Consider the following 26,332-nt stretch of genomic DNA (forward strand, 5'->3'; position numbering starts at 1 on the left):
CTACGTCGGCGGTCAGCCCCTCACAGGCAAACTAACGTAGGGCTACGTTGCTTGCTTGTGAGGGTCTAGGGAGCGAGCGCGCGCCCCCGGAGGCGCGCTCCCGCTCCCGCGTGGTCAAGGACCCCCCCGCGCGTGTGACCAGCGGATGTCCCCGGCCACTCGGCGATCGGCGGGGGAGAGGGAGAATGTCAGGCAGCTTGTGTAAACAAGCTGCCTGTCATTCTCCTCGCTGCAAAGACACTGATCACATGGATCTACTATGTAGATCCGTTGATCAGTGTCCTTACAGCTGAAGCCACAGCCAATCACAGTAGAAAGCACGCCCCTAGGGACACACACAGCCCCTCCCTCCCAAATAAAGTTAACCCCTTCACTACCAGTGTATTTTTACAGTAACAGTGCATATATATAGCACTGATTACTGTAGAAATGTCACTGGTAACCCCAAAAGTGTCAAAAATGTCAGTCAAGGGTCCGATCTGTCCGCCGCAATGTCGCAGTACCGCAAAAAAAATCGCAGATCGCCGCCATTACGCGTTAAAAAAAAAACAACAAAAATGACAAAAATCTTTCCCTTTGTTAGTAAACGCGATAACTTTTGCGCAAACCAATCAAAATACGCTTTTTGCGATTTTTTTTACCAAACATAGGTAGCATAAAACAAATTGGCCGAAAATGTTAAAAAATTTTGATTTTTACATTTTTTTTGGGGGGAATTTCATATAAAAAAAATGTGAAAAATATTGTTATTTTTGCAAAATTGACGCTCTTTTTTTGTTTATAGCGCGTGATCAAAAAATCGCACAGGTGATCAAATACCACCAAAAGAAAGCTCTGTTTGTGGGAAAAAAAGGACGCCAAATTTCTTTAGGTACAGCGTCGCACGACCGCGTGTAGCACCACCCCCGCAGGAGCTGCTGATTATATTATTGGGTCTACACCCTGCCCAACAACCCAACCAAACTGGCTCGATCCCTCCTCAGGCACAACTGACCCAGAATAGGACCGGACCATCAAACAGATACACAGGCTGGAACACAATACTTCACTATGCAACAACACCCTGTCACCCTCTTGAACAGCAGTCCCTCTGGGTGACACAATGGAACAACGCACAAGACTGCAATCAACCAAACCCAGTTTACTATGTATCAAATTGAATAGGGGAGACACAATACAATACAATACAAGTCCATAAAAGGTCATCCAAAACAGCTTTAAAAAGGTAAAAGAACACCCCCACACTCCTCCCGCATCAAGGCTAGACACAGTACCAGGTAGGTGGGCCTATCTGAGTCCCTCCCCCAGAGTTCTCTTCTTTCTTGTTGATCTTCGCTAGCAAGGTTATTGAATAGAGCTCGTTTGTAATCCAGATTAGGAATAAAGATCAAGAGAGAAAAAAACAACGAGCTGTTAGTTGTCACCGCAGGGTGTCTGCGTAACTGAGCAATAACTTCTGCGAGAGAGATAAGCCTCTGGCGACTCCTTTACAGACCTTATTGTTTGTCTATGAGTCTCCTGAGAGAGTATGGTGATAAACCCCGGGGTTTTATCACCTCCTGCTGCGCTACCGCTATCTGTAGATAAAACTGTCTCTTCAGCAGATAAAGTCAGTTATTGGGCATGTGCCCTCTCACCAACAGAAGTTTCTCCTTCGCGCGCTTCCACTGCGGTCTCAGTCCTTTGGCTATATGCCAGCCGCGCGGGGTCCTTCTGGCGGATGACTTCCGGTCTCGGCAAACAGCAGTATGACCTCCAGGAATGTGCCTCGTGCTTGGGATGGGACGGTTCCACGTCGTCCCTCCAGGCTAAAAGGCTCTGGCCCAATATCCAGTGTCAGTCCTTCACTCTCGCTCGCTGGTTCCTCAGAGTCCAGCGCAGAAAGGCCCCCCCCCTTCGCGCGCTTCTCTCTTCCTTTAAATAACCTCCCCCATAGTGCCGTGCGGTGCAGCCGTGCACCCTGGATCTTGCAAAGCAGCCTGGGAGATGTAGTTTCTTCATCTTGTGAAAAGGAAGTCACAGCCCGGGAAATTCCATGCAGCTACCACTAGAGGGAGCCTAGTTCCTGGATCTTGCAAAGCAGCCTGGGAGATGTAGTTTCTTCATCTTGTGAAAAGGAAGTCACAGCCCGGGAAATTCCATGCAGCTACCACTAGAGGGAGCCTAGTTCCTTCCCACATATCAAACAGTGTCTTTAGGCATGTTTAACCCCGCTACACACTCCCCCCACTTGAGAAACTTTGGTCCCCAAAGAGGTCAACAGTATGTACCCTAGTGCATAGGTTGGCATTATACAACAAAAACATTAACATTTTGCTGAAATAAGTCAATCTGAATACATCCAATTTTGTATTCTAATAGCAGTGCAACAGTAAAACGATAAAGTGCAATTAATAAACAAATAAGTGATTTCTACAGTGTTAATATAGTGCTGATTTCTAGTGCTTTTATATAGTGCTCCTTTAAAAAGCACATGTGCCTTTGCAATTTCTTAAACACTTACATCTTAAAGTTTGTGTTGAAAAAAAAACATCAAAAGGTGAGAAAGAGAAAAAAACATATAGTGAGGTCAGAGCAACAAAATGTGCGCAAACATTAACTCACAAAGTAAACCAAATTGTGAACATCAAAAACTGTGCTTATTATAATGGCCAAACCCAATATCCTTATGTACAAACTTAAATGCAAACGTTTTCTACTTCAATACTTTGTTCTCATGATCTCTCACAGACCCCCCAAAACTTGGGTGGCTTGTACAGTTGTGCCTGGGGGTGAGCTAGGGTTGTCCCCCACCAAATCTACAATGGAGGAACTAGGCTGGTCAGGAGATCTTTTGGAGGTAAAAACAGCTTCTTCCGAACATTCACCCAATTGATCATAGGTCAGTCTCTTAGGTGGGTGAATGACTCTCCTTTCCCTCTGTTCCCGTGGAGGCATGCTCTCAGAGGTGCTAGGATCAGGCACTTCTGAGGATTCTTCAATGTCCCCCTCCTCATGTTCCAACACAGAGGAACCTGATGGTTCAAGAGAGGTCAGTTCTTCTTCAGAGAAGGGTACAACCTCCTCCTCAGGATCTTCATCCTCAGCTGCTTCTTCTGGAAGCATATGAAAGGGTATGAATTCAGGGGCTTCTGCCCGAAGGGCTCCTCTATCAGCCAAGTCAGATGAAGACAGGGAGGCAGGTGTGGGTTCTGGCAACTGAGATGACCACAACCAGTCGGGTACCTCCTCTTCATCTTCCAAATCTTCAGATGGAGAACTTCCCTCTCCCTCATCTGGGAGCGTCGTCTGAGATCTGGTAACTGGTCTGGACCGGCGAGAAGTCGAAGGGGCCTCTGACAAGTCTTCCACAGGGGGCATACGAACCGCTTCAGAGAGAGGCAGCAAATGGTTCCGATGCCAAGCCTTCAATGGACCCACACTTCCTTCAGGCCGAATTTGGTACACAGGAAGGTTTGGCAGTTGCTTGCAGATAACATAAGGTTGGGACTTCCAGCGGTCTGCCAACTTGTGTTTTCCCGGGACACCCAAGTTTCTCAACAAAACCCTGTCCCCTGGTTGCAGGTCATGGATCCGAACTTTTAGGTCGAAATTTTTTTTATTCCGCAGTCCACGTTGATCAGATGTGGCCTGAGCCTTGTCATAGGCCGCTTTCAGACTCTTCCGCAGTCGGTCCACATATCCTCTATGCGATGCTGAAGAGGTATGATCAGGCGAAATGCCAAAGGCCAAATCCACTGGCAACCGAGCCTCCCTTCCAAACATCAGCCGATAAGGGGAATATCCAGTAGCATCACTGACAGTGCTGTTGTAGGCATGCACAATGGCAGCTACGTGCTTGCCCCAATGCTGTTTCTTCTCTGAGCTCAAAGTCCCCAACATATCCAAAAGAGTCCTGTTAAATCGTTCAGGCTGGGCATCCCCCTGTGGATGGTAGGGAGTGGCTCTAGTCTTTTGAATGCCTAACATATCTAACAGTCTCTTGATCAGTCTGCTTTCAAAGTCCCTTCCCTGATCAGAATGGAGGCGTTGTGGTAACCCATAATGTACAAAGAACTTCTCTACAAGAACTTTGGCTACCGTTGAGGCCTTCTGATCCCTTGTTGGGAATGCTTGAGCATATCTGGTAAAATGGTCTGTTACCACAAGGACATTCCCCTGGCCACTCAGATCAGGCTCTAAGCAAAGGAAATCAATGCACACCAGCTCCATGGGTCCCTGACTTTGTAGATGGCCCATTGGGGCTGCTTGACGTGGCAGAGTCTTCCTCTGTATACACCGGACACAAGAATGACAGTATCCTTCAACTTCGGCCCTCATACAAGGCCAGTAGAACCTGTCCCTGACAAGCTGAAAGGTTCTTTCGGGCCCCAGATGGCCATGATTATCATGAAGAGCGGCCAGAACTCCCTCTCTGTACTTAGCTGGTAAGAACAGTTGCCACTTCTCCTCCAGATCTTCAGATGGACCTCTCCGGTAGGCCACTCCTTCTCTGATCTGTAACCGGGTCCACTCTCTATGCAACAGATGGGCCCCCTGAGGGGAGTCAGTTAGAAGCAACTCAGGGCTCTGGATCTCCAGGGCTTCCAAGAGAAGTTTTCCCAAAGGGTCTTCCAACTGCTCCTTCCGCAAGTCCCTTTTGGACAGCCGGGGCAAACCCTCCCCTTCAACTTGGGTCACCTGGCAGTAGCATTTGGGTACTCCGATAGCCGAAACCCCAATCTCTTCTGCTCTTGACCCTCCTCAGGATCGAAATTCAGTTCCCTGATATAGGGCACGCACCCCTTCTGGAGCCAAATGAGTCCATTCTTCCGCAGGTTCCTGTGGAACATGCAACCTTCTGGATAGGGCATCTGCATCCCTATTTCCGATTCCTGGCCGATACTTCAGGCTAAAATTGAAGCTAGAGAGGGCAGCCAACCATCGATGTCCTGTTGCATCCAGCTTGGCCGTAGTCAACAGATAGGTGAGGGGATTATTATCTGTCTTGACAATGAATTCAGCTCCGTACAGGTAGTCTTTCAATTTGTCAACCACTGCCCACTTCAAGGCCAAGAATTCAAGTTTGTGAGTAGGATAATTCCTTTCAGCAGGCAGTAGGCTTCTGCTCACATAGGCAACAGGTCGCAGATGACCCTCATGCTCCTGATAAAGTACCCCCCCCAGCCCATCTCGGCTGGCATCAACATGCAGTTCATATGGTTTTGTGGGGTCCGCATAGGCCAACACAGGGGCAGTGGTTAGGGTTTCCTTCAGCTGGACAAAGGCCCCTTCGCATTCCGGGGTCCACTGATCCTGGATGGATTCCTTAGCCTTCCGGGGGCCTATGGTGGACTTCGCCGGCTTTACCAACTCAGGGACATCATCTTCTTCATTCTTCAGGAGCTCATTTAGGGGTCGGGCAATCTGGGCGAACCCCTCCACAAACCTCCTGTAATAGGAGCAAAAGCCCAAGAATGACCGGAGTTCGGTCACATTTGTGGGTCTCGGCCAGGAAGCAACAGCATCCAGCTTGTCCGGGTCAGTGGCCACCCCTTCTTCAGACACGATATGGCCCAGGTAATGGACCGAGGACTGATAGAATTGGCACTTCTCAGGAGAAAGTTTCAGACCTTCTTCATGTAGCCTCTTCAAGACCTTTTCCAACCTCTCCTCATGTTCTTCTAAAGTTCTGCCAAACACGATAACATCATCCAAGTATACCAGTACCTCTATCAAATTCATATCTCCAACGGTCCTCTCCATCAGCCTTTGGAAGGTAGCAGGGGCCCCGGACAACCCCTGAGGCATGCGATTGAACTCAAAGAACCCCACAGGGGTGATGAAGGCTGTTTTCTCCCGATCTTCAGGGTGCATGGGGATCTGATAATACCCACTCTTTAAGTCCATCACACTGAACCACTTCGCCCCTGACAGACTCTGTAGGGCATCTTCGATTCGAGGAGTGGTATACTGGTCTGGGATGGTTCTTCTGTTCAGCGTTCGGTAGTCGATACAAAGCCTCAAAGATCCATTTTTCTTCCGGACTACCACTATCGGGGAAGCATACGGGCTCCTGGATTCTCGGATAATCCCGATCTTTTTGAGCTCTGCCAGCTGTTGACGTAGATCTTCTAAGTCACCTAAGGGGACTCGCCGGACTCTCTCCCTGAAAGGCTTGTCCTCACTCAGGCGGATCTTATGAGTGGCGCTCCTGGCACATCCCACGTCAAACTCGTCCTTAGAGAATATTTCCCTACATCGAGCAAGTTGTGCCTTGGCCCTCTTCACCCATTCCGGCGGGAGGGCAGCGTTTCCAGAGCAAAGCTCCTCTATAACCGCTTCACCCTGTTCCTTTTCTTTGAAATCAATGGGGGCAACTGGGGTAGCCGGGTTGACTTGGCCCAGGAGCACTCTGGCCGGTACCTTCACTGGTGTAATAGAGGTGTTTCTGACACTCACTAAAACCCTTCCACGGTTTTCCTGTAACACCTTCAAAGGGATCACCTCAGGGATCACTTCTATCCCTCTCTGTCTCTCCTTTTGACCTGATTCAAAGATAATGAAGGGACCCGGCTGTTGCCATGTGAGTTTAACAGAAGCCTTAAAACAGGCCACCTCTCCTGGCTGTAAGACCTTTTCTGCTCTATCCAGCTTCCAGAGTCGTCCAACTCCTTCTGCGGGGGTCTCTTGCTCCAACACTAATCGTTGGTAGGCCTGCCGTAGCATGGGATGGATCCTTGGCGCCTGAGCATCTTGTCCCTGGACCAGTTGTATCAGAAGGCGCCTTACCAGGTCAGTGTTTGTTCCTACGATGAGAGAGCTTTTGTTGGCCCCTGGTGGACGAGGACAGACCACCGCTAAGGTGTCAAAGGTTTCCGCTTCACCAGCCACTGATGGATCAAAGGTCAACTTGATTGGCAGATACCCGTCATAGGGAAAACTTTGGGTCCCAATACCCCATATCTCCAGATCTTCCAACTTCTGCAAAGGTAGATGGGTAAGATATTTATCATAGAAGTCTCTATACAAAAGAGTCACCTGGGCCCCTGTGTCAAGGAGGGCTCTTGTGTAAATTCCTTCCACCTGAACCGAGACCACTGGGGAGGGCCCGACCAAGTTAGTTGGGAATTCTCTTGATGTAGCCTGGTTGTCTGATTCAGTTCTCTGTACCCTGGCCCTCTTCTCCTTTTTCTTCCTTGATCTGGGCCCCCGCTGAACCCGGTGTGCATTGACTTTCCTTCCCTCAGTAACCCGGAGTCTAGAACTGGGGGTATTATATTTGGGTCTGACCCCCTGACTCAGTTTCCCTGATCCTGCACCACTTCTGGAGTCCCTTAAGACTGGCGGACACCCGGTTGACTCCTTCACCGGTGTCCTCTGAAGTTTCCCGCTGGCTCGCGAGGTTTCGCGGCAGCATTTCCTGAGCTGGGACATACCCTTCTAACATGTCCAACTCCCCCGCAGTTGAAACAAGTTAACAATCTTGCAGGCCGTGGCTCTGGATCTGTGCTGAGACTAACAGGTTCATCTGGCCTCTCCGATATACTCCCCTTGGGTAGAGTGGATACCTGACCAGTCAGGATGGACACCATTTCTATCAACTGAGACACTTGGGTCTTTAGGAGTTCAACTTGAGAGTCACCCTCTTCCACACTTATCACTCCAACCCGGGCAGTTGAGTCAAACTGCCGACTTTTCTTCTTGTTGTCCAACATAACCTCTTCCTCTCTGACCATTCGAATCAGATCGGGGTATTCTAGAATGCCGCCATCTCGACGAGTTCGTAACAGTATGGCAATGGGATCTAAAGGTTGAGCCCCTTTCAGAACCTGTCGTGCACGAGTCTCATCTATTTTCCGGTGGTCTATTCCTTTCTTTAACAGAATCTGGTGGATAATCCTATCCAGACGTTTAATGAATTCGGACAACTTCTCCCCCTCTTCTTGATAACAGTGGTCCAACTGGTAGAGAAGTTCAGCCGCGTTCTCCGTCCGACCAAACACATCTTGCAGAATGTCCAAATAATCCTGTGCAGTGCAGTTCTTCTTGCTAAGCTTTAGATTACGTACAGCCTCTAATGCAGGTCCCCTTAAACTCTCTGTGATTCTCTGCTTCTTGTGCTGTTCTGGTACCTCCCATTCCTCCAAAGCCTGAGTGGCGGTATCTAACCACTCTTCGAACCCATCTTCTGCTGAAGGCACAGGCTGTTTCCCAGAGAATGTCCGGAGCTTCCTATATCCAGTCATCAAATAGCTCGAGGAGTCCCTACTACATTTTGCCACAATCTCCCCAAGAACAGCACACAGTTCTGAGCTAAAAGTCGACAAAGGTGATGACTCAGGATGCCCTTCTTGGACACCTTTTTCTTGGCTGGATACCCCAGGGGTGGTGGATGAGGGACCCGCAATAGGAACTCCTGGATGTATCAGGAAAAGTTCTGTTTGGTCAGTAGTTTTTACACTGTTTCCGTTGAAATAATCAGGGACCCCCTTCCTCCACTCACACAGTGCATACGTGTGTGGGACAGTGGTGTCAGTTTTCATGTCAATCACCCAAAATTTCCTGTCTGTGGATAGTGCCCTCAAAACAGGGAGGAGCTTTTCTTCAGTCCAGGCTTCTCCCTTGATTTCAACCACCAGGCCATTTTCCACTATGACATTCTCTTCCTTGCACCACTCAGCAGCAGCGACAGGATCCATTTCTGCGTGGGAGGGAATTCTATGGCTGAGAGGGTTGTATTGCAGGACTGTAGAAATCCCGGACGAGCCCCCACGTGTAGCACCACCCCCGCAGGAGCTGCTGATTATATTATTGGGTCTACACCCTGCCCAACAACCCAACCAAACTGGCTCGATCCCTCCTCAGGCTAAACTGACCCAGAATAGGACCGGACCATCAAACAGATACACAGGCTGGAACACAATACTTCACTATGCAACAACACCCTGTCACCCTCTTGAACAGCAGTCCCTCTGGGTGACACAATGGAACAACGCACAAGACTGCAATCAACCAAACCCAGTTTACTATGTATCAAATTGAATAGGGGAGACACAATACAATACAATACAAGTCCATAAAAGGTCATCCAAAACAGCTTTAAAAAGGTAAAAGAACACCCCCACACTCCTCCCGCATCAAGGCTAGACACAGTACCAGGTAGGTGGGCCTATCTGAGTCCCTCCCCCAGAGTTCTCTTCTTTCTTGTTGATCTTCGCTAGCAAGGTTATTGAATAGAGCTCGTTTGTAATCCAGATTAGGAATAAAGATCAAGAGAGAAAAAAACAACGAGCTGTTAGTTGTCACCGCAGGGTGTCTGCGTAACTGAGCAATAACTTCTGCGAGAGAGATAAGCCTCTGGCGACTCCTTTACAGACCTTATTGTTTGTCTATGAGTCTCCTGAGAGAGTATGGTGATAAACCCCGGGGTTTTATCACCTCCTGCTGCGCTACCGCTATCTGTAGATAAAACTGTCTCTTCAGCAGATAAAGTCAGTTATTGGGCATGTGCCCTCTCACCAACAGAAGTTTCTCCTTCGCGCGCTTCCACTGCGGTCTCAGTCCTTTGGCTATATGCCAGCCGCGCGGGGTCCTTCTGGCGGATGACTTCCGGTCTCGGCAAACAGCAGTATGACCTCCAGGAATGTGCCTCGTGCTTGGGATGGGACGGTTCCACGTCGTCCCTCCAGGCTAAAAGGCTCTGGCCCAATATCCAGTGTCAGTCCTTCACTCTCGCTCGCTGGTTCCTCAGAGTCCAGCGCAGAAAGGCCCCCCCCCTTCGCGCGCTTCTCTCTTCCTTTAAATAACCTCCCCCATAGTGCCGTGCGGTGCAGCCGTGCACCCTGGATCTTGCAAAGCAGCCTGGGAGATGTAGTTTCTTCATCTTGTGAAAAGGAAGTCACAGCCCGGGAAATTCCATGCAGCTACCACTAGAGGGAGCCTAGTTCCTGGATCTTGCAAAGCAGCCTGGGAGATGTAGTTTCTTCATCTTGTGAAAAGGAAGTCACAGCCCGGGAAATTCCATGCAGCTACCACTAGAGGGAGCCTAGTTCCTTCCCACATATCAAACAGTGTCTTTAGGCATGTTTAACCCCGCTACACGCGCAATTGTCCGTTAAAGTCACGCAGTGCCGAATCGCAAAATACCCCCTGGTCGGAATGGGGGTAAAATCTTCCGGGGCTTAAGTGGTTAAGGCAAAGGATATAGCCCAATGCTTATGCCATGTCAATTGTCCCTTTTGATGTTGTGCAATACCTGGTTGATCCTGCCTTTTCCTGTCTTCCCCTCTGTAAACTGACCACATTTATCATGGCTGCTGATTTCTGCTATCAGTGTACATACCTCTGTCATCCTGATATCTCCTCAGCATCTCTGCATCTCCCCCTTCCTCTCTCCCTGTCTCTTCTGTCTCTTCTGTAGTCTGTGTAAGAGCCGATCACCTCCCTGCCTCCTGTGCAATTCTATTCCCTGCAGCTGCTCCAGTGCTTGTAAAGTAAAGTAACATGTATTAATTACTTTGATCCTCTCTGTTTTAGGTCCCTGTTCGGTACAGTGTGTGTTTTCCTAAAATTATAATGCTAAATACACAGAGTCCTGCTGTGCAGACATATGACCTCCCTCTGATGGCTTGCATTGATCAGAAGGAAATCTCAGCCCCTCCCACTGTGCTCACTTACATCGGGAAGGGAAGCAGAAGGAGGTCACATGACAGGACAGCAGGGCTCTGCAAAGAACATATTTAGCATTATGATTTTAGGAAAACACACACTGCACTAAACAGGGACCTAAAACAGAGAGGATCAAAGTTATCAATACATATGACTTTAAGACCACTTTAAGTATCAACCAATGCTCTTTGCACATTGAGTCAACAGATATCAAATTCTACTAAGACCCCTGATCCCTCCTGTTTCCATATCCTGTACAATTTTGTTCATGTTAACAAAATAAGTGTAATTTTTAGTTTTGTTATGTGTATAGATATTAGCAAACAGTCTTAACCTGAAACAATCTTGCACCATTTTGAATGTATTTGCCTGTATACAGATTGAAGCGTGTTTTTGAAACAGTGAATGTGATTTTCACCAAACATTCATTGGTGATAAATCAGCCACTCTCATTTAAAACCTCTGCAGTGAATGTTTGGTGAATGCCATATTGGCTGCTTTATATATGCCCCATAGAATTTGTATGTAACATCATAGGCATGCGCACAGGGTGTACCAGGTGTGCCTGGGCACACCCTAATCACCTCATTCGGTGCCGCATTCCCCTGCTTCCTGGCACCCCTTTCTCCCCCCCTACAGTGCTGCCAGCTTCCTCTCTCTCCTCTCCTGCCAGCTGCGGCGGGGGATGTCTCAAGATGGAGAGCGGGGGAAGGGGTCAGTAAATATTTAATTTATCATTCCCTTCCTTTTCTGAGTGAACACAGCGAGTGATCTGTACCGATCGCTCCTGTGCTCATTCTTTACTGAAGCATAGTAAACTCAGCATAACACTTCCCATTCATTCACTGTCCAGTGCAGCTAAGGCTGCAGAGAAAGGTAAAAAATGAGACATCAGGGGTCTGTTTAGACTCTTTATATTTCACCAAAGCCCCCACACAGGGCTGCTAAAAAATAGAATTGTAAAAAATAATAAGTATTTTTGTAAAAAATAGTAAACATAAAAAAAAAACTACTGACACCTATCTTTGCTCTACTGACACTGTCCAGTGCTCTTCTAATATACATTTCACCAAAGCCCCCCAATAGGGCTGCTAAAAAATAGAATTGTAAAAAATAATAAGTATTTTTGTAAAAAATAGTAAACATAAAAAAAAAAACTACTGACACCTATCTTTGCTCTAATGACACTGTCCAGTGCTCTGCTGATATACACACTTGTGTGTCTGTGCTCTGGGGTCCACACCCTAATGCGATAGACTGTGCACACCAATGATTAACATTTGAAAAAATATATCAAAATCACTCTGAAATTAGTTTTTTTTTTTACTGGGTTTAGTTTAGGCTAGGTTCACAGTAGTGTGGGAATGCCTTTAAATGGTGCGCAATCCCGCACCTGCACGCAAAAGAATACGCACAATGGGCCATTAACTCTTAATGGCACCCTCACTCATTGAAAAGCTCAGTGCGGTATCACGCTTTGACACCATGTTATTTCCGTGTGGCTGCATTTTAAAAAGGCGCAGGAACCTTTTTTTTTCTTGCAGGAAAACCCAGGCACAGCAGGTCAGCAACCCATTCAAATAAAAAAGGCTGCTGCCCTCATGCAAACGCGGCACACAGAACCACACTAATGTGAACCTAAAAAGGTATTGTTTCTTCAACATGCTTGTACATTTTACAAATATTTTATAAATACCCAACCGGTGTTAAATATGTTGAATCACTGATGGAATTTTTTTTTTAAATCTTTGCAAACTAGTGCACTGTGGTAATGCATGCATGTTATTAACCATATGGTATTCGTGCATATAATGTGGATTGCATGAAGTAGCCCATCCAGTTTGAATGTACTTCTAAAGCATTGCAATTCAAAAGAAGCAGCCATGCAACATTTTTACCCATAGCCCACCACAATGCACAGATGGTTCACATCTGTGCATTGTGGTTCATTGCAATACAAGTGCATTGCGGTGCGTTGTGTAGGTGCACCGAGGTGAACCATGCGCTGTGATAGCTGGCCATAGAACAATACTTGAATTATCTTTCTTTTTTAACAATAGAGAAATGCTTAAACTCAAATGTCTCTTTAAAAGAAAGATTACCTACTGACAATCTTATACCTGAAACACGCATCCCTACAATCATATATCAGTTGAAAACAATGCCGCGGCGATCCAACCAGAAGTGGAGGAGCGGGTAACCATCAAAACCAGGTTCCTGCATCCCCACCCCCTAAAAAAAAGTAGAGTGCCAAATCTGAAGCAGGAGGGGGTAGAAGATTAGCAGAACTTCCTCTTTTGGGTGAAGCTCCGCTTCAAGACTATATTTCACTACCATTGAAAAATATCCTCTCAACTCCTATTGCGTCCACAGGACACAAAACAAAGGGAAACCCACATGAGAAAATGCTGGGGGGACTGACAAAATGAAAAAAAAATTGTGTTTATATAAACTATAATTATGCATTTCCTAGACTTTTAAGATCTAGAACTTTAGATCTAGACCTTTAAGACCTAGATTTTTAGACCTAGACCTTTAAGACCTAGACCTTTAGACCTAGACCTTTAAGACCTAGACCTTTAGACCTAGACCTTTAAAGATATAAAATAGGACCACATTTAATTATTACTTTTCAAAACTTCCACACTATCCATGGAGCAATATGTGCCTTTAGATATATTTAATAGGCCCACATTTAGTTTACCAAAGCTCATACTGCTATACTTCTATGGATCACAGGAGTGCAGTTTGTTATATACTTCTGTGACCCGTTTTCAGCAGACAGCGGGCTGAAGCCTGCTGTTGGCTGGCATCACAGAGCTGGTCCAGGCTTGGACAAGATCACGACCATATGGTCGGATCTGCCCACAGCAAGGCGCTGAGAGCGTGAGCCGGCCTCTGCTGCCCCCACCACAGCCCAATGCTCCAGTGAGCAAGGGGGAGGGGAGAAGAGTAGAGAGCGGTGACTAACAGCCACTAGCTCTCTGTTTAGGGAGCTATGAGAACTGAGCAATCAACGATGTTTGAACACTCAGTTCTCAGTGTTAGAGGCAGCGGGGGACCGATGCTGCACCAACGTAAGTATGATTAAAAAAAGATTCCCGTACTTCTCTTTTAACAATACTCTTTCACTTGCCAAGGAACGAAATGCCAATCTTAAAGTGGAACTTCACTCTCTCAATTAATATTGACTATTTGTAATCCTTTGTATTAGTAAACAGATAGGAAAGTATATTATATTTACTTGTTTTCAACTTTTGTTTACAATTCTTCAATTACTTCCTGGTTTTCATGCCTAGGCAATTGATTTAATAAATCCTTGGAGGGAAGGAGGGGCTTTCTTAGCTAAGCACACCCTCCTGCCTGAGTTATGGGCAGATGGCTTCCAGATTCCAGGAAGTAAATTCATCTGCCCTTACTTAAGATGAGCAGAAGTGCCAGATGGCCAGAAATGCTAGAGGGGTGTTTTTCAAAGTGATTTCTCAACAAATTAAAGCATAGAGACATGCATGGATACTTAAGGTGGAGTTTGCTTTGAATACCAAAAATGAAGAAAATTGTGTTTTTGGTTTGTGCTGCTCATATGCAGTGTAGTTCCACTTTAACTACTGATATAGCCATAATGCATTTAAATTGATAGCTCTAGGAAGTTTTAAAATGTGTATTTGGCAACCCTAGTCACCGTTGAGTAAAAAACTGCTACTGGATAATCTGTCTCTAGATCAGTGGTTCTCAACTCTGGTCCTTAGGACACACTAACAGGCCAGGTTTGCAAGATAACTGAAATACATCACAGGTGATATAAATTGCTGCTCAGTGATTGCAGTACTCTAGTCTGCATCTCCCCAAGATAATACTTAAAATCTGGCCTGTTAGTGGGTCCTGAGGACTGGAGTTGAGAACCACTGCTCTAGATGGTATTGACATATCATACTTTTTAAAGGAATAATTCCAAAAGCTCTGTAGTGTAGTAATGATATAATTAAAAAATGCTGGTCTTTCAGAATTTTGAAAGGTTTTAAGATATTGTCTTGTATTATCTTACACATGTGTTGGTTCCACATGGTCCTTCTCAGTGGTTTCCAATGCAGGCGGTTGAATCACTAGAAAGAAAAAAAATCCATATTTAGCAGTTATATGTCAATGCAAATGTATTGTGTTTCATGTGTATTGGATATAACAGTTGCATGTTTTGATCACCTGCACATATTATTCTTATTCCCATATTCATCTCATGACTATTTTAAATTATTTCAAGACTTTCTTGAACCAGTTATTTTTATGTTTATAGTTCTTCAAGGATAGTGCACTTTTAGTAGGCACATTGGTATTACATTTTGTAAAATATAATGCTTATCTGAAATACAGCTCCCCAGCAATCTTCCAATCTTCCCAGGATTCTTTGAAAGTCAGGATACAATAGTAAGAAGGACTGGCAAGATTCTTAGGAGATGCTGTGCAAAACTGTGCATCAAGAAGGCTGCTGGGGACTGCCATTATAGGTAACCGTTATATTAGCTGGGGACAAAAATGCCCTTATCCTTTGTTAACATTTTATTTTCCAGGAAAATGAATCTAACATGAGACCTAATAAAGACCTTTGTCTCTCCTTCAAGATTTCGCTTTTTGAAACAGGTGCTTGGAAGCAGGGAAGGGTTGCATCCCATCTGCTCAAAGCTTCATCTAGCAAACTCAGCATACACCAATAGCCAGGGCCTGGACAAGGGGTGGGCAGGAGGGGCGGCTGCCCTAGGTGCAGTGGTTTTTGCAGGGATGGGGGTGCCCTGACCCTAACACCAAGGGAAGGGGGGGGGGCACACTTTGACATCTTTGCCCTGGGCGCTGGATCACTTTGTCCCGGCACCAATGAGGTTAAAGCAGACAGGACACTATAAGGGGGAAAGTTATCATTGTATTTGTATCAGAATTGTTATGCAGAATAAATGGACAGACTGGATATAGCCTATTTATCATGCTTCTTCCTGATTTTACATGTGCAGGTGCGACAACTATGCTGGAAAGTGAAATGTCGCTAATTGAGCAACATTTTGTGCTATTGACACTATTTGCACAGTTTTTGCACCAAATTTACCACTGTTGTGGACCCACACAAAGCACATATCTGTGTATAAACTGCATCAATGTTGACTCTTTGCAGATCCTTGCGACTGTTGTTATCAGAGTGTAAGTAATGTGATTGAAAAACATTTTGCATAGGTGTTGAGATTTCGATTTTTTTCGGACGAGAACTGTACTAATTAAACAAAAATCAGATGTTGTGTTCAGATATGATACAAATTTTATAGCCTGCACATTCAGTTTTTGTTGTACAAAAATTAGTAATCGGCTATTAAAAGCACTATACTAACAATCAGAAAATCGGCAGATTGTTCATCGGACGAAATTTCACTTACGGCTTTCTTATCGTGTGTACTGGCCTTTATGCAGTTTAAGGTTGAACTGCTTCTCGTCCAGCTTCATTGAGTGGCCGAGTGTCTTCTTGAGTGACTAAGACTGAAGTGTTTCCTCCCTATGCTGGAATCACCATTAACATATTTGTATATCGGTATCATATCTCCTCTTAAGCATCTCTTTTCCAGGGAGAATAAGTTTAATGATTGTAAACGTTCCTCAAAAGTGAGATCCTACATCCCTCTTATTAGTTTTGTTGCTCTTCTCTAGACTCTCTCCAGTTCCATGAGGACATGAGACCAGAACTGGATGGCATACTCAAGGTGTGGCCGAACCAGAGTTTTGTAAAGTGGTAGGATTATAGTTTTATCCCTTGAGTAAATACCCTTTTTTGTGCTTGCTAATAGTCTACTGGCCTTGCTTGCTGCAGCTTGGCTTTGCTATGCTATGGCTAAGCCTGTAATCTACCAGATTCCCTATTCCCTTTTCCATCCTCGATTCTCCCACAGGTTCTCCCCCTAGTCTGTAACTTGCAGTCATATTTTTAGCCTCCATGTGCATTACTTTGCATTTCCCTACATTTAACCTCATTTTCCATGTGGTTGCCCACTTGTCTATTTTATTGAGGTCTTCCCGTAGAGTTTATATCTCCTGTTGTGAAGTTATTGTCCTGCTTAGATTTGTATCATCAGCAAACACTGAGATTGAGCTATTTTTACCAACCTCTATATCGTTTATGAAGTTAAACAGGATTGGTCTCAGGACAGAGGCCTGGGATACCCCACTTAAAACTGCAGTCCATTCAGAAGATAGACTATTTATCACTACCCTCTAGATGCGCCTCTGTAACTAGTTTGCTATCCAGATACATACACTATCATCAATGCTAACAGACCTCTATTTGTAGATTAAGTGTACATTCACCGGCCTTCCTCTATCCAGATTACAGCTCATTTCCTCATAGAATGTTAATACGTTTTCTGGCAAGAATTATTTTTTTTATCATCTAATAATACTATTCTTCTCTGCAGATTCCTGGATATGGCCTCTTATCATTCCCTCCAATAGTTTACAAACTATTGATTTAAGGCTGACTGCCCTGTAGTTTCCAGGTATATATCTCAGCCCATTCTTGCATATTGGTACCATGTTAGCTTTACGCCAATCCGTTGGTACCATTCCAGTCAGTAAGCTTTCCTTAAAGATTAGGAATAATGGTCTAGCAATGACCTGGCAAAGTTCTTTAAGGACTTACAGGTGCAAGCCATCTGGTCCTGGTGATTTGGTCTCCTCTTCATCCAGAGGATGAAGAGGAGACCAATCACCTGTAGGCCTACCCCCACTATTAATTTCCCATTTGTTTCTTCCCTTTTAAGTTCCAGTCACAAGGATTCCACCCCTTCCATTGCCCTGTTAGTAATGTCATCCCTGTTCACTGTCAAATCACTCTTGACATACATGCACACCCCTTCCCTCTTCTACCTACCCTGTCCCTTCAATACAGGAAATATCCCTGGACAGTCGCAAGCCAGTTATGTGTACTGTCAAACTAGGTCCCTGATACTCCCACAAAGTTGAAATCCTCCTCATACATCAGTAGTTCCAGTTCCTCCATTTTTTTCACCAGACTCCTAGCATTAGTAAACATGCCTTTTAGTTTTTCACGCCACATTAAGTTTTATCCTTGCTTGTTTCGAGGCTGCAGAAGGATTCTGACAGCTTACACGTGTTGGTTTTAGGTACTCCACATAAATTTGTCACCGTCGCATTTTCTGACATTAGTTCACTAGCTTGCTCTGATCCCTCATCACCTAGTTTAAAGTTCCACTAACTTTTTGATTATCCTTTCCCCCAGCAGTGCTGCACCCTCCCCATTTAGGTGCAGTCCATCCCTTCTATAGAGCCTGTAACCAACTGAAAAGTCAGCCCAGTTCTCCAGGAATCCAAAACCTCCTTCTTGCATCAGTTCCTCAGCCACTTGCTAAGTTCCCCAATCTCCTGCTGCCTCTCTGGAGTGGTTTCTAGATAGTAATTCTGAGAATACCACCCTGGACGTCCTTTTCCTTAACCACTTAAGCCTTGGAATATTTTACCCCCATTCCGACCAGGGCCTATTTTGCGATTCGGCACTGCGTGACTTTAACGGACAATTGCGCGGTCCTGCGATGCTGTACCTAAACTAATTTGACGTCTTTTTTTCCCCACAAACAGAGCTTTCTTTTGGTGGTATTTGATCACCTGTGCGATTTTTTGATCATGCGCTATAAACAAAAAAAAGCGTAAATTTTGCAAAAATAACAATATTTTTCAAATTTTTTTATATGAAATTCCCCCCCAAAAAAATGTAAAAATCAAAATTTTTTAACATTTTCGGCCAATTTGTTTTATGCTACCTATGTTTGGTAAAAAAAAATCGCAAAAAGCGTATTTTGTTTGGTTTGCGCAAAAGTTATCGCGTTTACTAACAAAGGGAAAGATTTTTGTCATTTTTGTTGTTTTTTTTTTAACGCATAATGGCGGCGATCTGCGATTTTTTTTGCGGTACTGCGACATTGCGGCGGACAGATCGGACCCTTGACTGACATTTTTGACACTTTTGGGGTTACCAGTGACATTTCTACAGTAATCAGTGCTATACATATGCACTGTTACTGTAAAAATACACTGGCAGTGAAGGGGTTAACTTTATTTGAGAGGGAGGGGCTGTGTGTGTCCCTAGGGGCGTGATTCTAACTGTGATTGGCTGTGGCTTGAGCTGTAGAAACAGTGATCAACGGTCCTACATAGTAGAACCGTGTGATCACAGTTTCTACACAGGGGAGAATGACAGGCAGCTTGTTTACACAAGCCGCCTGACTTTCTCCCTCTCCCCCGACGATCGCCGAGTGACCGGCGGACATCGGGTCCGCCGGTCACACGCGTGGGGGTGTCCGTGACCGCGCAGGAGCGCGCCACCGGCGGCGCGCGGGAGCTCCCCAGAGCCTCACAGGCTAGTGATGTACCGGTACGTCACTTTGCCTGTGAGGGGCTGACCACCGCAGTATATGTACTTGCGGCGGTCGGCAAGTGGTTAATGTAGCTCCTAAGTCCCTGAAATAAATTATTTAGGACGCTCTATTTTCCTCTAACCTTTTCATTGGTACCAATGTGTAGAAAGACAGCTGGGCCCTCCCCAGCCCCAACCAACAATCTGTCCATCTGATCCGTGCTATGTTTATCTGTAATAAATTAATAAAAATTCTCTGAATTTTTTTAATATTAATAATAATCTGGAGATTATTATTATAATAACCTGCCCAACATATATTTTCTCTTGAACGATCAGCAGGATAACTGTGATGCCAAGTAGATCAGTAAAGGATATATTCAAATGATATCTATGAGTAAAGGAGGATGAATTATAATAGGAACAAGTTGAAGTCCCTTGAGTTAGAGAATCTCTTCTTAGTGTAGAATCCCTAAACTTCCCTCTCACATGACTGAAACAACATGTGGAAAATTAGGACACCCAACAAAAAAGGGTTATTCTCTCTTGCTGTTGGCACTAAGACATGGGCAGACTTATAGTAAGTGTATGAGAAAGGCCAGGAAGCAGAATGGATATGGTAATAAGCACAAAGGAGTGTAAGGAATAAATTGTCTTCAAATTAGCCCACCAAGAGGTGCAAGGGTAACAAGTGATTGTAAAGTAAATGCAATGCATATATTGTAAATGGACGCATGCAAAATAAACCCAAAATGCGCCGGAGTTAGTGGCCAACTCCATAATGCTCAGCGAGCTTTAAATTTGTGCACCACAAAGCAAAAGTACCTCCCCAGTTCTGGCATTTCTGATCTAAAACCAAGAGGATGCCTGGCAACAAAAAAATGGTTGACTAAGACGGGGGGGTGGGGGTGAGTAAATGCTGGAATACGGAAAAAGCAAAGAAATTGAAATTGAATCTCAATCTGCACAGCCCAAACCATAAGAAGCATGTTATGCTAACAATATTGTATCAACTCTATTTGCCCCTTTACCATGGGAGAGGCTAAACCTGGGTTCAGGGGAGTTATTGAATTTACTGGAAAAAAAAACTGGAGCGTCCTGGATCTTCTTAGAGGATGGAAAAAGGAAATGAAGGGGTGTCCAGGGGGAAGACCGTATCCATCAGTGTTACCATGGTGAGGCACTAGGAAAGTATGGATGCTAACATTTTTGTGGCATCCACAGTTGCTTGTTACTAATGACCTCTAAATATTAACTCTTTGTTAATGGCTTATACACTGGATTACCACTCTTCTCTAGTGCTGAGAGACAGTGGACTGAAAATGTGATTTATAATCACTAAGATTTGTATTATATACAGCTGCTGGTTTTAGTAAGCTCAGGATTTATTTTTGTGCCACTTGTGTTTGTAATAGCCTAGTGGCACTGCTTAACATCACAACATGTCAAGAATGATCCACTTTATATAACACAGGAAGAGAAGAAAACATATACAATAGCATACTTAAAACATTTTAAGTGCAAGATGATGGAATGAAACCATCATAGAGACAGATAGAAAACTGGAACGTTATGATGGTAGATTTTGATAGCTAGGGTAATTAATAAGATTAGAACCAGGTAATTATTATGCTGTAAATCAGTTTAGTGTTGAGGTGGACCTTAAAGTTCATTGCAAGCTCTGCTTATACGCCAAACAGCCATAACGTTATAACCACCCACCTACTATTGAGTAGGTCCCCCTTTTGTTGCGAAAACAGCCCTGATCCATCCAGACATGGACACCACTAGGCCAATGAAAGTATGCTCTGGTATCTGGCACCAAATTATCAGTAGCAGATCCTCTAAGTCCTGTATGTTGTTAGGTGGGGCCACCATGAAGTGGACTTGTTTTACTAGCACATCTCACAGATGCTCAATTGGATTGAGATCTGGAGAATTTGTAGGCTAAGTCAACACTTCAAACTCATTGTTGTGTTCCTACACCCATTCTTGAACCATTTTTTTTTTGTTGTGCAGCAGGGCATTTTATTCTGCTGAAAGAGGCCACTGCCATCAGGGAATTCAGTTCCTATGAAGGAGTGTACTCAGTCAACAACAATGTTTAGCTAGGTGTATGTGTCAAGTAACATCCATATGAATGGAAGGACCCAAGGTTTCCCAGCAGAACATTGCCCAAAGCATCACACTACCTCCACCATCTTGCCCTCTTCACATAGTGCATCCTGGTGCCATCTCTTCCTCAGGTAAGCATGTGGGCAGGTCAGGGCAGCAGGGTGGCTGTTAAGTCCTTCATGTTTCCCCCCTTGTTGGGTGCCAAGCTCTTGCATTTAAGGCCTACCATGGGGTAGGTTTTTCTGGGCTACGCTAGGCACTTGTAGCAGGATCACTTAACTACACATGGGGTACCTTACTTTTGTGCCATTATCATTGCTTGCACTGCAACTGTTCTCCAGTTAACTCTTGGGTCTCCATGACTATGATACCAGTAGTGGGACTACCACAGTGGCAAAGGTCGCACTTACGACCAGGCCCTAGTGTTCCACCACTTGGCTCGTAGGTAAGGGCCTCGGGCTCGGAGGGAAGAGCCCCCACCCAGGGGTCAGGGGACCCTTCATGGTTTCTTGCAGAAAGGCTCTGAAGGTTCTAGTTACTCCTCTGTCTTGAAGCCAGATTGAATTGTCCAGCATCACAAATGCTTCTTTATTATTGTCATTTAGAAATGGTACTATGACCGCAGAACCTGCCTGAAGTGATAGAGAACCTTTTCTTTGCTAAGCCAACACACCGTAGTATGGGAAGTCCACCATGCTCCATTCCAAGCTCTCCAATCAATTCCCTAAACAACTAAACTCTAAATTTTAACTGTCTTAATCAGTCTTTTCCTTATATATCATTTATGTTCAAAAACTTCTCAGCTTTATGTCTCAAAAATTTTGGCAGAGAACTAAAAATCTATCTGTCCTGCCAGTGAAAGCAGAAACCCCATCCGTAATATAGTTTACAAGCTATTATTTTTGAATATATTCAGAGATTAAATATTCTTTCACTTTTGAATAGATAGCTTTATCCCTACTATGTTCTTTCAAATGAAAGATTTTAATAACTTTTTCCTTTATTTCCTTTAGTCACTGAAAACCATTCTAACAAGTATAGCTAAGTGTGAATTGTCTGTCACATCAACCAATTCATCAAGTTGCAGAGAAACCAGCTGAAGTCATCTAAATCTGTATCAGCTGCCATGACGTCAACACATCTAACGTAACTGAGCAGCTGAAGGAAATCTATTGCAAATATTATTTCTGTTCTTTTTTAAGTTATTAAAGAGTGAATCAGCAGCTTCTAAATAGGCTTCTTTAATCATCTCACCATCCTCAGATGTTTTTTTCCTCTTTGCTGTTAGCTGAGACACTCGATAAGAGGACACAGATGTGACTTTGTTTTTCTATACATGTCTATTAAACAGTCTTTGCAATGTCTTACAATGTTCTGAAGTGTATCTCTGCTCTCTTTTACTGACGAAAGCGATGGAAGCTTTGCACGACAAACGCACACACTTTCCATTCACTTCAGTGTAATCATGTTCCTGTTCACAATGAAAATAATGTTTTTTTTAATGTTTGCCATTGCCATGAAGGCTGAACAACTGGCACCGCAGGCTGAATTGCTCTACTAGTTTTAGGCCTGGCTAGGCTTGCATCTGGACTGACAGGCTGGGCTGAGTCTGAGCCTGGCTAGCTGGCTGGCCTGAATTCTGACCTGGCCCAGCTGGCTAGCTGGTTTGAGTTTTCGCCATGCTGGCTAGGTTTTACCTGTCACAGCATTTTACATCTTGGTCAGGACAGTGCAGAGGTCAGCAGTAAGTAACACAGAGTGCAGAAACAAGAATAGGAAAGGCAGAGTTCAGAGGTCAGTAGTATGTAACATAGTGTGCAGAAGTAGGTAACACAGTTTTTAGAGGTCAGTAGCATTTAACACAGAAATCAGGGGTCAGTTGTATGTAACACAGACTGCAGGGGTTTGAAGTACCGCAAAGTTCAGAGGTCAGGAGGATGTAACACATAATGTGTGTGTGTGTGTGGGGGGGGGGTAATATGTAAAACAGAGTTCAGATGTCAAGAGTAGGTAACACAGGGTGCAGGGGTTAGGAGTAAGTAACTCAGAGTGCAGGGGTCAGTAGTGTGTAATGTTGTAGAGTGTAGAGGTCAGTTGTGTGTATCACAGAGCACAGGGGTCATTAGAATGTAATACAGAGAGCAGAGGTCAGTTGTGTGTAACACACATCTCCCTTTACAAGCAAAAGTACTCCTTCAGCACAGACATCTTACCCCTAAGCTAAAATTGCCCCAGCATAAAATCCCTCTCAACCCTCCCCAAGCCCCACTTCCTGGAATTAACATATACCTTAGATGCAGCAACACCCAAAAGGGTGAGGAAGGTCTAAGTCTACCCTCCATTGTGTCATTTGACAAGTCAGAGCCGAGGAGAAGCCTAGGACTTCCTTTTAATTTTGCCTACATTTTTTTGCTGTGATTTTGGCGCAATTTTGCCATGAATTTGACTGAACTTGAAGCAATGCCTATGTCTATGGACCTCAAAACGCGTCAAAGTCGGACCAAAGTAGTGCAGGGACTACTTTGAAGTCATTACAACTTAAAGTTGCACAGATATGAAAGGTACTCATTGGAAATCATGGAGTATGACTTGTCATGTGACTTTGCAGCCCAAAATCACAGGACAAGTCGCACAAGTGTGAAAGGGGCCTAGTAAAAAAGATCACCAGAGGGTGCCAGCCTTAGTGTAGCTTATAAAACACTTTTAATAAATCAAATGACAAATGGCAACTTACACATGATAGGGAAAAAAGGGGGAGATTTACTTAAACTAGAGAGTGCAAAATCTGGTGCAGGTGTACATGTTAGCCAATAAGCTTCAAGTTTTATTGTCAAAGCTTAATTGAACAAGCTGAAGTTAGAAGCTGATTGGTTACCATGCAGAGCTGCACCAGATTTTGCACTCTCCAGTTTTAGTAAATCTCTCCCAAAGTCAGCCAGCACAACTGTTTCCCTAAGAGATGCACACCACTCCAGACCAGGAGTCAAGAGGACTGCCACAGACCAGGAAGCTGAGGGTCTCCGGGGAGCGCAGGGCCAACAGTCATACACCAGAGGACGTCAATCACACTGTCCAATTTAGTATCATTACCTTCAAAAGTACATATTTCAAATCTACAATACTAGCTTAGGAAGTAGGGAGGCATAATGATAATTGTATGACATACCTTCAATCACTGGACAGGATGATTCCAGGCTACGGGAGATTCTTGGGGTTGAAATCTTGTCTAATGTGGAAGGCATAGACTTTGAACGCAGTCTCTTGCCAGAGCTGTCTTCATCCTGGCAATTTTTCAGTCATTGAAATATTATTAAAAAATAAAAACAAAATCAAAACTGGAATGATAATAAACATCATTCAGATTTTCTTACAGTAAATTCTTGAAAAACACAAACATAATATAAAATGGTAGATGTTTTCATGCTAGCACGTTTATGTTATTTAAGTATGTGAACAATAAAATGCAATATGCAAAATGCAATAAATTAGGTTTGAACCTTGCTCAATCTTATTTCATTGCACAACAGAACCAATATGCCAATATAGGAGGTCAGTGACACCACATTTATTAAATGCTGCCAAGTTCTTGATCCTAATTTTGTGGGGACAACGATCTGTACCTACTCTGTCCCAGTGGTTACGCAGAGTTGATGATCTTTGCTTAACAGAAAGACTAACATATATGGCAAGGGGTCCAACTGATAAATATTCTAAGATATGGCCATGTTGGTTTGAGTTTAAAACCACTACACTGTACTATTATATCATTTCAGACCCTTAGTGGTTTTCCACTCTTTCAATCTTTAATTTTATTGAGGTTATTTGTTGACTATTTATGGCCTACTTTCATTCTATCCAATGATTGGCATTTGTCGCAGTGCATCTGTCTCTCTTCCGCCCCCCCCCTTCCCCCCTTTTTTATTTTCTATCTTTTTTCTTCCCCCTTTTACCTTTTTTTTTTTTTTTTTCTTTCCTCTTTTTTCTTTATTTAAAACATTTTAAAATTATGTTTCTAATGTAAGTGGTAATGTATGTCATATGTACGATTTCTTGGATAACAAAATAACATTTTGTGGGTTACATGTTTAAGAGAGCTTTTAGGCCTTATTATGGTAGTATCTTATGTTTTGTTTCATTTTTTACTTACATATATTATATTTTGTACTGTTTTCTATTTCAATTTGCAATAAATAATTATTAAACAAAAAAAAATGCAATAAATTTGACGATCAAGAATCACTTATCCCATTCTATTTAATCTTGGAATCTTTTTTGTGTAGTAACTGGCAAATATGAGCAAAACAGAAAACTGTAAACTACACATCACCTTCAGTAAAATAAAGAAGCTAAAGCATTGAATTTCACCTATAAAAAACATTTTTAAATTCATCAACAATCCATTTATCAATGTTTTCATCCATATTTCACATAACTCACCCAAAATTCATACCTTTTTCTAATGAAATCTTGTGTTAAAGAAATGATAAATAGACCCTATAAAAATCAATCTGCAGCCTGTTACTAAAATAAATTTTTTGTATTTACTTGGCTAGGCAGGTTAATATTTTCATTGATGGATATGCCTCTTTTTAAAGCTGAATTTCAGGCACACAGTTTAAAACATTTAAATTAAATATATACATTTTTTTAATACTGTTCGGGCAACACTCTCACCCAGGCATTCCTAATAGACAGGAGGGGCACGTCACTGACCTTGCTTTTCACAGCAGTTGAGCAGTATTACTTTGTTAGTTATGTACTAAATATGGTATGGAGTGAGGGCCTCATAAGTCCAAAGGACTCAAACCACAGGAAGCACCAGCCCGATAAGTAATAAAAAAAAACAGAAGGAATGTATAAAAGATGGGCATTTTAGACGGTGGTTCCCATTAGTTTATTACTGTATATTACACAAATACCTTTAATGTTTTTTTTTAAGTATAAAACGTTTTTTATTAAATACATACAATATATTGTATCAAAAAGATAGGGGCAACTAAAAGCCCACATGCCACATGTATAAAGGAACACATATACATGTCAAAAGATCATCAGCCAAAAAAAAAAAAAAAATGTGTCGCACAAAATCTGCCAACATGTTTCACAGTACAGGCCACTTTTTCAGGGCTTCATTATCTGTGTCTGAATCATAAGCATCTCTAAAAAGTG

General features: G+C 43.7%; 1 protein-coding gene across 1 annotated transcript in view; it reads right to left on the bottom strand.

The window, feature by feature from the left end:
* LOC309548318 (rho guanine nucleotide exchange factor 18-like) overlaps nt 1–26,332 on the bottom strand; it is a gene marked incomplete at its 5' end in the record, with an annotated part of 201,539 nt that overhangs the window by 75,652 nt on the left and 99,555 nt on the right. The window contains 2 exons of the mRNA XM_082248257.1: nt 14,696–14,753; nt 24,330–24,444. Coding sequence (XP_082104383.1) covers nt 14,696–14,753; nt 24,330–24,444 — 173 coding nt within the window. The remainder of the gene's footprint in view (nt 1–14,695; nt 14,754–24,329; nt 24,445–26,332) is intronic.

This window comes from Pelophylax lessonae (genome assembly GCF_965119305.1).
Source record: "Pelophylax lessonae genome assembly, chromosome: 1".
Lineage (NCBI taxonomy): Eukaryota > Metazoa > Chordata > Amphibia > Anura > Ranidae > Pelophylax > Pelophylax lessonae.